Raw genomic sequence first — 14,761 nt, forward strand, 5'->3', positions numbered from 1 at the left:
CTCTCACCTCACATGGGTAGGTGATTTTTCAAGCTTGGAAGTACTCTTGACTATAAAAGGACATTTGAAGGATAAGACCTTTCATTATTTTGATGTGGATAATGCAAGTCAATTGTCTCCATCGCAGGAAATGGTAATCGGTTATCCTTATGTTATGGAACACAAAATAAGGGTAATAGGATATGTTGATCACAAATGGTACACTAATCATAAAGTCACATTGGAAGTTGTGGGTGTTAAGTAAACAACTTTGTTCAGATTAGCATGGAACCCAACTAACTATCTGTGAGCAAACCCATCTATTGGTCATAACTTTAATTTTTCCCAATATTCTTTGCGATTGGGAAGATGTATTTTGTCTTGTGGACGGGATGTTTTACCAATTGCATTTCAATATTGGAGTCAACAAGGTATTACTCCAAAGTTTCTTGCTAAGTTTTGGATTAACGTTATCAGAAAGAAAACAACCACGACACATACTTCATGTGCAGTGATTACTTGTGCATCGAGCCTTCAAGTTGCCTATTGGCACAAGATTTCATAAGTTGGGCGTATGCACTACTTGTGTCATTATATATTACATTTGGAAGGCTCCTTGCCCTTTCATTCTCCATCAAGTTAGAGCCTCACCAGTTGAAATGATACGTAATATTTGGTTGGAAATGATCCATACTTAAAAAGGACAACAAGATTGGTCCTAGTGAGATTTTGAAGCTAAAGCGACTCAACGCCATCAATTTCTTACTCTTTGGAAAGCTACTCCACATCTATGGATTGAGGTCACATGATTGGCACAATATCTAACAATCTATATTTTCTATCGCCACTTCTCCTTGTGAAACTTTGAGTATTCTTGTTAAAAGATGAGAGAGAGAGAGACAGAGAAATAGTGTGTGTTTCCGGCTGATGAAGATTCCAGACATAGGTTCATTAGATATCTGGTTGCTAAAGGCATTTGGGTGGTTATATCACAAATTTGTGAAACTTCGAGTATTCTTGTTAAAAGATGAGAGAGAGAGACAGAGAGATAGTGTGTGTGTCCGGCTGATGAAGATGCCAGACAGAGGTTCATTCGATATCTGGTTGCTAAAGCCATTTAGGTGGTTATATCACAAATTTGGGCATCGATAACAAGAAATATTTTGTCACCTTTTAAGTGGGTTTTTATTGATGACGATAAAGACATGCCCGAACCATCATGTAAGGTCGTGTTTGACTACCTTAGGAATTGGGGGATGTGGTTTAATTGGACCATGAGAAATGGGTTCTAGTTTGGTGGACTTCATGGGGTGGGGTAACACAACAACTCTGTAGGATGAAGGGAAGTTGATTTGGCAATTTTTGCAACTATGTTGTATGGGGACAGTCCCAAGAGGAGATAGAGGTATGTCGTCTACTTTTGCAACACTTGAGAGGGTTTCCCTTGCATTATCACTATTTATGCAATAGGGAAGATAACAAGGGTTGTATTATCATCTTGTTTTAATAACACACATTTATTTACGAGAGAGAGAGAGAGAGAGAGAGAGAGAGAGAGAGAGAGTGTGTGTGTGTGTGTGTGTGTGAGCACATGTTCATACTTGCAAGTTGCAAGTTTGGTATAGATATTGCGCAAAGAGATTGAATCCGCTTCCATAGCAAAGACAAGGAAAGAATGGCAAAGACAAATGGGTGGTCATGTATGATGCTTGATACTAGAAGAAGTGGATGCTTGGGTACAATGGCGAAAAGAGAACAAATTATGATAATATATAATGCTTGTAGAGTTACAAGAAATTCCATAATGGGAAATGCATGACAGATTCCATGCCCATTTTTGCAATATCAAGGAAGGAGGGGATCCTAATATTGATAGCAAATGAGATTACCATGGAGAGGCATTTTCAAGATTCATTTATTGATCAAACTACATCTAATTATCTATGTTTGACAAACATTTAATGGCTATGTTTGAATAACATGAATGTCTATTTGGTGCATATTCGAGTACTCTCGATTGTTATGGTATTGTTGATGATATCATTGAAATTGACTATTAGTTTTTCTCGACGTTCATCTTGGATGTGATGTGATTTTAGGAAATTTGTTGAGGAAATAACATTGTAGTATAAATGGGTTCTAATGGATTTTTTGCAATCTAACTCCATTAAGCATTACGGATGGCACATATGCTTTCAAATCAATCAACAACGGTGTGTGATGGACTTTGCGAATATATTGCATTAGGTCTCACAATGAAGAGATGGAATTGACTTCAAAACAATCACACAAGGGACCTAATACACTTACTTTAAAGAATGCATTCATTATTGTACAAATGGATTTTTACAAGCAAAACCTTACAGCTAGTAGATATGTCTAGAAGCACAAGGCTTGGCTCAATTAGTAAGGATTCACTTAGTAGCACTGATCAATCTCGATGAAGATGACAACACTATGGATGTGTCTTTCACTAAGGTTTTGTCCACTACCAAATGCGGAGATTGTAATAAGTTGATGCAGTTAGAGGGTGCATTTGACCAAGGATCACACATCCTAGATTGACGTTGGATCAAGAGTTTGGAACTCAACATGAACCATTGTGCATGCCCACCAATTAGGAGATGGTGTTCATACATCATAGCATGTGGATGCCTGCAATAAATAGGTGTAGATGCTTAGCGCCTAAAAGTAATGTTGTTGATATTTGCATGTGTGTATATGTGTGTGGATGAATTTTGTAAATTCCAAGTTGTGTCTTATCCTTTGTTGGGAGATTGTTATAAATAGAAACGCGTGGAATTTCCAAATACGCCATGTAAATGTGAACTTTTGATTATACTTTATTAACATTGGATGAAGACCATTTTATTAATTTTTATCTTTTATATATTCTCTCTCCCACCCCCACCCCAATGACAGACTCCTCGACAACACGTAGTGTGCCTTCAACAAGTGTGGGAGTATTCCTCTTACAATCCAGGTGTTTGCTACGTTTATAAGTAAAATTCTTGAATATGAAGAATCACTAGTCAATTCTACACATACTATGTAAAAATGTTCACATTTGGTTCCATATGTCATATTTAACTTGGGAGAAGGTAGTAAAATCCATCTATCCCCACCCCTATAAAACACACATATTTATATCAGTTTTCCATTGCACGAGGACTACCTATCTAGTTCTCTAAATGGTAAGATTTTATAAGAGAACAAGACTTAGTTCTCATCATTCATATTGTTTGTCTTCTTGTGAAACAATCATGTACATTGTATTGTACTTACTATTGTGAATAATGAAGCTAACACCTTAGTCATTGTACTTTGAGTCTCTATCATCTTAATTCTTTTCATGATGTGTATGCATATCTATCATGCTATTATTCATTATTTTGCCCTCTTTCTTGTTTTATTATATCCATCTTTGAATGTTGTGTATATTTGTTTTGTTCTTATCGACAACTTGCCATTCTTTCCTATAATGCTTTTGTCGGTCTCGAGTTAGTAGGTCAAAGTTAAGTTTGCCCTAATTTCAACAATTAGTAAGTGCAATATCTGATCAATTGAATAGAGCTTCATTTAGATGCAAGTAAAATACAATCTTATGGTAATATGCTTAGTGGTGATTGGAGGCATTATTGGATTCCGGCATGTGGATAGTTAGAAAATAAATGTGGTGTATGTATGATTCTAGTCTTAGAATGGATGCATAGGGAAGTGGGAATTAAAACTTGCTCGTTTTGTGGGTTTCATTTGGAATGAATGCAACATGCCTTATGGAACGGTATGGCTGCATATTTTGTTTGGAAACGTATGTTGCGACTCATTGATGTTGCATATGGACCTAATGTGATTACATGGAGAAATGTCTTTTGGATGGATGTAAATGTGGATAAGCATAATTATGAAAGGGAAAAGATACTATTTACCTTTCAAACTAGGGGAAGGCAAGTTAAGGCCATACCATGTTCAAGCTCAAATCAGTTGAATGTGGATGCCGCAATATGGGCTAAGATATCATCGGTGGTTCTGTGGAATATTTGAAAAGATCGATGCAAAATTGTGTTTCAGCAAATAAAGCATAATCTTGTTCATTGTGTGAAGGAAATTTGGTCGATGCTTATTTGAATTTTAAAAGGTCAATATGACTCCTTCATTTTTTTGAAACAACAATCCTTTAAAGGCAAATGGAAAGATTTGTTGTTCGTATTTGTGGAGAGAAATGACCAAACGGTTTTGGCAATATGTAACCCCTCAATGGTTGTTTCCTCCATAGGTGGAGTTTGGTTTCAATTATGACATAGTGGGGGATATACCTTTCTCTCTTATCTTACCCTCCACTAGATTGTATCATTATATACTTTGTATACGCTTATTGGATTGGTCATGGAAAGTATGGTGTAGTTTTGTTTTAAAAATAAAAAATAAAAAATGAATAGAGCTTCCAACAAGCACTACCATAGATACATTCATAGAACGTAATAAACGTGTTCGTGCAAGCATTCAAATGTTTGAAAACGAACACGTTTGAAAAGGGAAAAATGCGTGCTCCTTTTATGTTGTCATGCTACTATTGCTTATGTCTTGGGTTCAATTCCTCATATCCTCTCGTTAGTGTCATGTCATGGCAAAATTTTATGTTAGTGTCATGTTCCTTTTTTTTGTCTTTGTTATTAGAAATTAGCTCACCCTAGTGGTAAGTTATTATGCAACTACTGCCTATGTCATGTTTTCTTCATATTCTTGAATATACGTTTTATGAGTTTTTGAACATTTGATTATAATTTATAATGACATATTTTGATTCAATCTCTATAGTTCATACTCATTTTTTTGTAAAGTTCTAAAGTGAGGACTATAGAGATGTCTTGATTCTTAAGAAGCATCCCAAACGTATGCATGTGATACAATGCAAATATTGCAACCATACTTATGTTGGTGGTTCACAATGGATTAGAGTCGACTTATTGGGATTGAGAATGAATCAATATATAATATAGACCATAGTCAATCCAATCCAACTTCGAGATGATTTACCATACATGTTTTATTGAACCATTCTCGAATGTGAATGCACGTATGATATGTATGGTTCAGTCTATGGATCATACATTTATTCACATCAAAAGATACTAGCTACATCTATTTACATTATTTTATTCACTTGAGACCTCCATTTTCTTAGTATTTATTATGACAATTTCTTTTCGTCAACTCAAGACTTGTTTTTTAACCCTTGAGTTTATCCTTGCTTGGAAACTTCTATCTCTAGAACCATGGTTTATTTTATTCTTCTTGAAGGAGTTTAGGGTTGAAATCATCAATTGTGTAAACAAACTATTTCATTCTTTCGAAATATCCTCAAGTTTGCAATTAGTCAAGTGTATTTGTGTCCTTTTCAAGTTTCACACTATTCAACATGATTGCACAAGAAGAGTCGTTGATTCAATAAGAAACTATTTCAACAAGTATAGACAGTCCACATATCTTTGGTAACATCTAAAAATCCTTAGATGTAAAACTATTTCAACACTTTTTATCGGTTCCTTTGGCATTTGGTCTAATATGTGCTTATTATTCACTTGTACATGTTTGTTATGTTTGGCAAGTTTCTCAACTTCCTCTTCTACGATACTATACCCCTTCCTAATTTCCCTTCTCATGTACATAACTTCATATTTTATGTAGAAGCAAGCATTTTTGGCATAGACACCTCAAATGCAACTTTTAGGACCACACCTTAGTATTTGTGAAATGTCTATTTATTTCTTTAGTGGCACCTTAGATTGCTAGTCGGAACGCTCAAAATCAATCAAATCAAATCACCATTCATTTGCATGAAGAAAAATATTTACATAAAACTTCATGTATAAAAGGTGCTAACGCATTTCACAACACATTTGTTTTATTACATCTTAGTATATCATAGTCCATGAGAAATCTCCAAGATTGAAGCAACTCTATATACGCCAAGAATTATTTGATATATGCAATTTATTATGCCCCATATGTATCTTTATGACTCCTTTAGAGTGAGAAATAATTATGTCAACAAGTTGAAATGAAACAAACAAATTGATGTGCAAGACATCTTCAAACCATCGCCTAAACCCAATAAGAAGAGAGCCAACCATTGGCAAGGAACTTGTTACATCTATGGTCAGCATGGTATTCATAACTCAATAATTTCATGTAGTGATCATTTACATCTACTTGACTAGGAAAGGAACAACTTTGTTTGAAAGCTATAATTAAACATAAAGACAATGGTTAAATTAAGTGAAATTGATCTTTGTATGAAGAAATTAACCATCACAAAAAACATCACTCAAAATATACCTTATAACACTACAAATGAATAGATCAAACTTCTTGAAAAAGCACCATAAACTCTCATTTAGTAGGGGTTTATTGAATCTAATAAACATTAGATGAGGAACTACTAACACTTAAGTTATTTCATATATCCCTATCGTTGTGATCCACATACATTGCTACTCAATTGCAGGAATAATAAAACCATGAAGACATCAATTCACAACTAGAAGGAGACAAAGTCTAGTCTATCCTTGCAATCACTAAGATGGGAGTTCTTTGAGGTCATTTATGCCTCTAGGAAATGCTTCTTGACTTATTCCTAGCTTTACCAACATAAATACTAATTCCTAATTCCGTTTTTATTTGCTTTTAGAAGAACCCCATTTGTAGACGTGGAGTAACTACAAGAACCCTACCAATTCATGGTTAGGGATGGAAATTACTGCCATTATTTAGATAGTGAGCTCTTTAGGAAATGGTAACTAGATGTGAATGAAAACATGAAATATTCCAATTCCCTAGGGAAAATACTACAAGAGCTCAAGGCATGTTTCTTACCACCACCCATCTAAATCTCAACCATCACTTGATAATTATAAATAAAACATCCTGGTATAAACATTGGACCAAAAGCACATCATATTTCAAACGGAGAAACTTTAACTACATAATTTACACGCATGAAATAAATCCCTGGTGTTGTGAATCAATAAACAATCCACTACCACACTGACCAACCCTCTAAAACATTTACAAGAGTAATCATATACAAGTTTCCTTAACCAAAATAAATAAAAAACAAAAGAAGAATGATACGATGCAACAATCACAAACAAATATTACAGATATCGGAACGGGATGTTCATCCTGGTACAAAATAGTCCATCTTATCAACAGGTAAATTCAAATCTGATGTGTCCACCTATGACAAAACCAGTAAGAAATTTTCATTATATATTGGCATTAGGAAAATGATGATATTCAATAGTAATACACTCAATTCATTAGCAGCATTACTGTAATACCCATTTCATTTCATGAGCAATATTCAAACATGTACGCTAAATACCAATAGAGACAGTAAGGTTTACCCAAGTTCATTAACAACACAGAAATAGAATCAACTCACTTCCGTAAATGGTACAAATACAAATGGAGCAAGGCCTCTTCGATGTGAGATAGCTGGCATGTCGTCAGGATTCTCATCATCCAATCTACTTGTCATTTCGAGTAAATTCTCATCGTGGTCCCGTAACTCTTCATGTAGCCCACTTGTCACTAGTGAGACCAAATCCATCCGGTTGTATGCACCGAGTATAGTTCCCCGTATCCTGCATGAACATTCTGATGCCATAAGATATAGAAGAGCATACTATCTATTGCATTTCAGTACATGTTTGAATAAACATTCAGTTTCCAAAAGAGATTCAGACATTAGAAAACTTATGTTATTTACATTATTCAACCTTCTACTATAATAAAATCTCTGATTAAACAAAAGACTCTGCCTAGATAATGTGGAAAAAAAGTACAGGAGCAAACAAGATGATGCACTAGTTTTCCATGTACCCTACTATAGACATCCCCATTCAAACAAACATGTGGGGTCCTCTGTGCTACAAACTAGCAAAATTTATAAACAATTTCTACAAGGCGTGATACCAGGAGAGTGACTGAAACTAACAACAGGGAAGCTAGAAATAGGGCACAGGTCGCATGAGTCCTTGTAACCTACAGTCATCCAACAACACGCTTGTAAACTGAAAATTTAGACACTGTGAATGAATGAATGGATTGCTTTTGTGACAGCAGATTAAATAATCCCCATTGATCTCCTGGAGGAACTCCTTGCAATTTTTCTGTCAAGGTCATATCAGATCATGTATATAGGCTATGGCACACCCCCACTTCATTCAATGACAGAGATTCACGTAGGATTGGGATATTTTCTGTATCATTATTCCAAGAAGGCTGCCATGAAACGTGTTTCGAGAGCGCTGAAACAAAACAGGTGCCAGCGTCAGGCTTCCTGGATCTTCATCCTTTTACACTTTGATTTAGTCAGGCTCAGCATGTAGCTGTCCTCAACAATGAAGGATTGCTTAAATGGTGAGGCTAATCACTGCCAACGAAGGGGTCAAGAAATGCAAATAATAACAACCAGAAAGGAAAATGGAATTATAATGCATTAGTAAAGATGAGGAAGCATGCTAAACGGGGATGATCGACACACATTTAGTTGAACCTGTTAGATATAATCAATTATCAACCCCAAGTTGTCAATTTATCCCCATATGTACTCTTAGAGTGTACATTTTGTGATAGCGCCCCAAATGAGTAGCTATTGTGCAACCCGACCATATGAGTTGATAAGTTGTCAATCTAGGAAACCGTAGATGAGTAGGACACAATGTATTTAGGAAAGAGCGAAATGGACTAATAGGATTGACTAATCAAGTCAACTAGAAGAATATTTTGTGGGTAAGTTATGATGTACTTAGTCTTGAAGTATGTGGCATTGACTTTAAGATAAGTACTATCTAGCACTAGCTTGTATCTAGGGAGCTAGGTCATATTAAATGACAAGTCAGTTGACAGAAATGGAATATCTCCACTACTATCAACAGACTTGCACATTTAATGTTACACTCAGACCAAACAGAGAATATAATCCACTCTCTTACACAGTACAGTGGCTGAGACTATCATCTGTCCCCACTAATTTTGTAGTGAGCTGGTCCAGATCCTATCTAAGCTCTAAGGTGTGAGCACATGGGTGAACTACCATTGTGAGCTACTCTCGGAAGTAATAGAAAGTTTGTTTTCATATATCCATCTCTGACATTGTAACTCTATATGTCTATCTAATCGATTCTCAATATTTCTAACAAACCCGGGTAAAAATAACTACATGTTAGCAAAAAAGAAGTGGCACATGCTAAGAAGAGAGAACTCTTGAATCCTAAAGTAAGAAAGAGAACTCATTGTCAGGTTTGAAAGTTTTGGAATTCTAACATCTAGGCTTCAGTGACAAGTGGGCCCCATGAGCCTCTTCCCAAGTTGCCACTTCAGACCGTTCCTTCCGAAAATTGCCGCTACATTAATGGGATCATTCTTCTTCATTGGAAAAGTGGAAGTTTCCTCGTGTGAACTCTAAAGGGGTTCTCCCATTGTGAATGCTAAACCAAAGAAAGAAGAGTTGGGGAAAGCAGAGAATTAACTTCCATGCCTGGCTACAAATAAGAAATCATTCCTCATCTAGCTGAACACGAGAAAACTCAAGTTCTCTCGTGAACTGCCCTTTCATGTAGCTCTGCATGAAGGAACTCTTATGGCAAGCTGCTACCATCCTGTGCTCAACTGCCGTCGTGAGCAGCTGTTCATTGTGGACAGCCATCATTAAAAGCCAGCAAGTAGCTCCAACCGTGGGTAGCCATCATGGGTAGAATGTCATGGGTATTTGGGACAGAAGTCCTAACTGCTCTTAAACTATAAGTTCCCTCCATCCCTACCCCATTCATATATACAAAACCCCTACACACAAACTCTTATGATTACAAATGCATGAACATCTTACACACTTGTCCGCATATAAACATACAAACAGTGAAATACAACTACATCCTTCATGCATACTTGCAAATTGCCACATTCACACATATATCACATGCACTACTACCATACCAAGCACTCATTAAAACGGAAAAACTTCACAATTGTGCATCCATCCACACACGTTCTCATGCGGAAGTGTTCCCACACATTGAGAGTAGAAACAACATCTAGAATCACGTCTTCCTTTGTTCACAACTCTGGTGATCCCAATCACATTTCACATGCACTTGTCTATTCCTGTGACAAAATACCCCCTTCAAACTGTGCCACACTCTATGTTAATATTTCCTGCTTATAGTGTTAGTAAGTTATTTTGCTATTTGGTTTCATAATTCAGACTCTTTTGCCAATAAATTTTTATTTGGATGGGTATAATTTTGGTTATTATGGACAGAATGGAGATATCTCACAACCAAGTGTAACATGAATATATCTACTTCCGACCCATATCAAACATTCAGGTTTTTACTAAGGCAAACTTTGCATACTTATCTCTGTCTCAGACAATATCGGCTACATAGTAACTTTATGAAAATCAAAAGCTGCTTCTGGCATCCTTAGCAACAGCTCAATCTACCATGGAAAAATCGCATCTAGCTTTTTATGTGTGATGCATAAGACATCTAAGAGTTACTGCAGACATCATAGTATTATCACGTCCAATCAGAGAAATCCACTTTCAACATATAAGGATTTCCTCCCACATTTATTGTTTAGGATTCAAGAGTATCAAGTAGTAGATTTAAAACCAACCTCAACTGGATTCGTAAGACTGTAGGCCTCAAACCTGGATACAAGACTGCAGCTTCAACCTGACATATGATAATTATGAAGAAAACATTTGTTATTTGTGCAAAACAAAATTTACAATTCATTCTTGTGTAAAGGTCATGCAGTGAACATCATACCTGATCATGGTTAAGAGTATACTTCCCTGAATATACAGAATCGGATTTCAGTCCCCTCCCTTGAAATATCTTTGCAACTTCCTTCAGCCTCAGAGGAGATACCTGCATTCAAAGGAACTTTTCCTCAGACAGAAGACTTGAAGTCCATTTTAAATGCACTGCTTTGATAAAGAGAAAAAGCAATTCACATCATTCAGAGGAACTATATGACTTGAATGTTTCTTACTTTATAAAGAAACCTCCCGCTTGGGTAGAATCTTATATATCTGTAGTAGCAAACCTATAATCATAATCACAAAAGTTATGACCTCTCTCTTTATTTACTAAATGGCACAGGTTTAGGTGCAGAGCCAGGAGTTACAAAAGTCCACAAATGGACATTATAGAAAAGGTAATGAAAAGAGGCATAAACCTGATAGTGTCAAACAACCCTAATGCAATAGTCAGACCACAACGAAAGCAGGGAAAGGTTTGCATGCTTAAGATAGTTTGAGCTCTTTCAGACAATGCATGTTTTCGTGCTGTGTCTTATTTTGGGTCTCAGAGGCCACTCTAGCCTCCTTAAGATTCATTGATAAAATCTCTTCATCTATATCATATCATACATGTCTATTTGTATGCATGTGCACGAGTACATAAAAAAGGCTTCCCATCGTGGAACATGCTTACAGCAAATTCCAATCAAAAGAAGAAATAAAATAATCAAAATTTCTATGAAATTTATTCCTTTTATCTTCAGCAACTCGCAGTGGAAAAGAGAAAATCACTTTGACCAAACAACCAATCCAATACAACGAGATTCGTCTCTTTACCCCATTTTTTGTCAAGATGTTTCGGGATAAGTGACTGTTACTAAAGAAAACGAAAGCTGTGATGGAACTTACTAAATGAACTGGATTGGTCACCTTCCATTCTGCAACACCTGCCCTAATATATGTGTTACGGCTCACAAACAAACCTGTAGAATATCCACATATATTCAGGAAAATATAGGTACTAATGCATTGGAGCAGAATATACCAGATTTTTTAAACAACATTTCCCAACCATCAAAACGAAGTCTCGGCCTCGATATCCACATTTTACGCCATGAGCCACCATAACATGATTGCACCATTTTCTGATTTTCTTCTCGTCCAAACATCTGATAAAAATGGTCATTCATATGAGTAAGAATAACAGAAATATTTTGCGCATAGATTTAGAGGAATTATCCAGCTTTGAGACGAACATTGCACATCTTAAGAATGAAGACAAAAAGCACTTGCCTGCCATGCATTCAGGCAAACATTTTGCCAAAGATATGGATTTCTGGTAGCATATCTCCACTTCCGACATACACATCCCGCACGGCCCAAACTGTAAGGTGTCATCCGGAGAAAGACCTGTGTTATATTATATAACACAGAAAAGACAGATTCTTAGCAGGAATAATTTAGATATCAGCCAGAAACAAGAGGCGATATAGATGTATCAATATCAGTATGAACCTCAAAAAGCAGTTCATCTGGGAGTGCTTGATGTATAAGAGAAAGATCAATGGGAGGATTACTGCTAAGGCTCCCAAATGGTGCAACAGGTCTAATCCTTGTCCCATAGAGGCCTACAACAAATGAAAACAAAGAATTAGATTCCACAAAACATATTGTGATCTATTCACATGTTTTCATGTGCATAACAAATCTGGTAACCTAATGTAATTTGCTGAATCTAATATTAACAAAGAGTTGAAGATTAGAAAATCACAAACAGATAACAAAGACTAGTAATATCAAGGAATTAATGGTTAATTCTAATTCTACTTGGAAAGATAGAAATCCTACTCTCCAACTAATAGTCCAGACTTCTTCAGTTGCAAATCCTATTCAATGCTAGTGGATCGAGATTTTGAGAACAATAACATGAAATTCTTGTCACCCCACAAAATTGACTATAACCTTTGAAATTCTACTGACTTGAGAAGCATTAGTTGGTCAGCCAGATTTCCCATCTTCAAAAGTATATTTCCTCATTGCATTAAGGAAAGATAGATTCTCTGAATATCTTTAATAAAGAAGACGAAGAACGTGGAACCTAAAGAATATATGCTTCCCCGTCAGATTATCAAACATGATATATTAAATGTACGATCACGTATACAAGCCATATTTTATCTGAGGTTATAAACAGGCACTTCACTGGACAAATTGGGAATGCAAGTGGAGCAAGACGTATAAGTAAAGCACGTCATAAGCAAAAAATACACATTATAGTTTGTCAATGAGTCCATTAAGAGAAACTGTGATGCAGAAAGTACTCACTCAGCCAAGGTCGTTGCGTTTGTAAGTATTGTACTTCTCTCCTAACCATTACATTTGTTGGCATTGACACGGGATGCTTGTCAAGTAATGCGACAGAATTTTTCACCTTATGATTCCTTGTTCAAGATATTTAGTATGCTGAAACAAGTTTTACAGCCAAAATTAATTAATAAGAGGATAACTTAAAATGATACCATGGAAATCAGAAACAGCATGGGATATTGAAAGAGAGAGAATGAAAGAGATAAGTGGGAGATTGTACTAATTCCATGACCTTTGTTCACACATTTTTATTTGCTGCTTATAACCATAGAATTGCCCATAGAGATAGAGCAAATAAAAATACCACCGAAGTGAGCATATCCCTAACAAGACATGAGTTATTTAAGTGAAGGAAGATCCGCATTGGACTTGGTATGCAGTTCTATAATCACATCATCAGTCTTTTATTTTTGTTTCTCATGTTAAAGGATTTGTTGGATAATCAGAGTTCTATATCTAGGCGGTATCTGATACCAAATTCATTTTATGTTGTTTTCTCACGTAATGGCACTTTCTCATTATGATACAAACAAACGTTCCTGGCAATATCCAAACTGAAATACATCTGCCGAAATAATGTCACAAGTGTGGAGGGATGAACTTGCTAAGAAATTCTATTGAAAGATGGTGAATCAACAGTATCAATCTTTGGCATGCTATTACATTTTGTCAGTCTGATCAAGATTTGCAAGTTTCTCCTTAAGGTTCATAGATATCCTCCACAATGTTTCACACCATTTTGGCATATGTACTTTCACTCAAATACTAACATGTATCTTGATCAGACCATGCAAAACACAAGAAACAACAATAAATCATTGATTATATCACATTCACCATTGAACCATATAGAAATCCAGGCAAGCTTAACCTTTCACAACATTTAACATCATTGTTGTAGCATGTTTATTCTAGTTCAAAATTCTTATAGTGCCCGAAACGTGCATTCAGAACCAAATAACAATGGTAACAGATTCACAATCCATTTGAACTATAGACTGGCATACAGAATTGGACACTGTTATGTGATTTTCTTTTACAGAAGAAAGAAAGTAAAACACGTTTTACTATGAAACCCGACAGCCCCATCTTTACTCTGCAACCTTAAAAGCGTTCAATTTCCCCATTTGCAGGAAACCCATTATTGACAAGCGGATATCTTTTACTCGTAATTATTTCTCTGGCTCCTTCCTTTCTCTTCCGTCCTTCATTTAAACTCCAAAAGAATCTGAAAGAGATGAAAGGAAGAGATGCTACCTGTACGTGATCTGATGGATATGAATCTGCATCTCTTTAAACCTCCCACACCCCCCCCCCCCCTTCTTCAGAAAAGCACTTCACAACATCTCCCCGGAGAAACAGGAAAAAGAGGAAGAATGGAAATCAAAGTGAGCAAAAAAAACAGAGCAAAATGAGATTGTGAATGAAAGAACAGAAGAATGTAAAAAATAAAAAAACCCAAATTTTCCAACATATTTTTACTCCGCGAGATCATCATCATCATCGTGCTACTTATTCTTCATGGAATTATTTTTATTTGTCTTTGGGAAAACTTCTTCATCCATGAGTGATTCATTCGAATGCGGACGCATATCGAGT

General features: G+C 36.0%; 1 protein-coding gene across 1 annotated transcript; it reads right to left on the reverse strand.

The window, feature by feature from the left end:
* Nucleotides 1-6,918: 6,918 nt before the first annotated feature.
* LOC147848776 (F-box protein 7-like) lies at nucleotides 6,919-14,602 on the reverse strand. The gene is made up of 11 exons (XM_087338138.1): nucleotides 14,420-14,602; nucleotides 13,121-13,258; nucleotides 12,311-12,423; nucleotides 12,089-12,205; nucleotides 11,868-11,964; nucleotides 11,705-11,778; nucleotides 11,047-11,100; nucleotides 10,821-10,922; nucleotides 10,666-10,724; nucleotides 7,427-7,628; nucleotides 6,919-7,219 (listed from the first exon to the last, which is right to left on the reverse strand). Exons 2-11 carry the CDS (start codon nucleotides 13,182-13,184, stop codon nucleotides 7,160-7,162), a joined length of 942 nt encoding a protein of 313 aa, XP_087194264.1. The 5' UTR covers nucleotides 13,185-13,258; nucleotides 14,420-14,602; the 3' UTR covers nucleotides 6,919-7,159.
* Nucleotides 14,603-14,761: the final 159 nt, after the last annotated feature.

This window comes from Azolla caroliniana, unplaced genomic scaffold, assembly GCF_043228905.1.
Source record: "Azolla caroliniana isolate FFs.n. ecotype wild unplaced genomic scaffold, voAzoCaro1.0.p SCAF_228, whole genome shotgun sequence".
Classification (NCBI taxonomy): domain Eukaryota; kingdom Viridiplantae; phylum Streptophyta; class Polypodiopsida; order Salviniales; family Salviniaceae; genus Azolla; species Azolla caroliniana.

Bases quoted from the DNA above. Each gene is read 5' to 3' on its own strand.
- LOC147848776 (XM_087338138.1), bottom strand. From the start codon at position 13,184: ATGCCAACAAATGTAATGGTTAGGAGAGAAGTACAATACTTACAAACG. The intron at 10,923-11,046 runs GTAAGAAACATT...CTTTGAATGCAG, and splicing joins GCGGGAGGTTTCTTTATAAA to GTATCTCCTCTGAGGCTGAA. The intron at 7,220-7,426 runs GTGAGTTGATTC...GTTTTGTCATAG, and splicing joins TATTTGTACCATTTACGGAA to GTGGACACATCAGATTTGAA.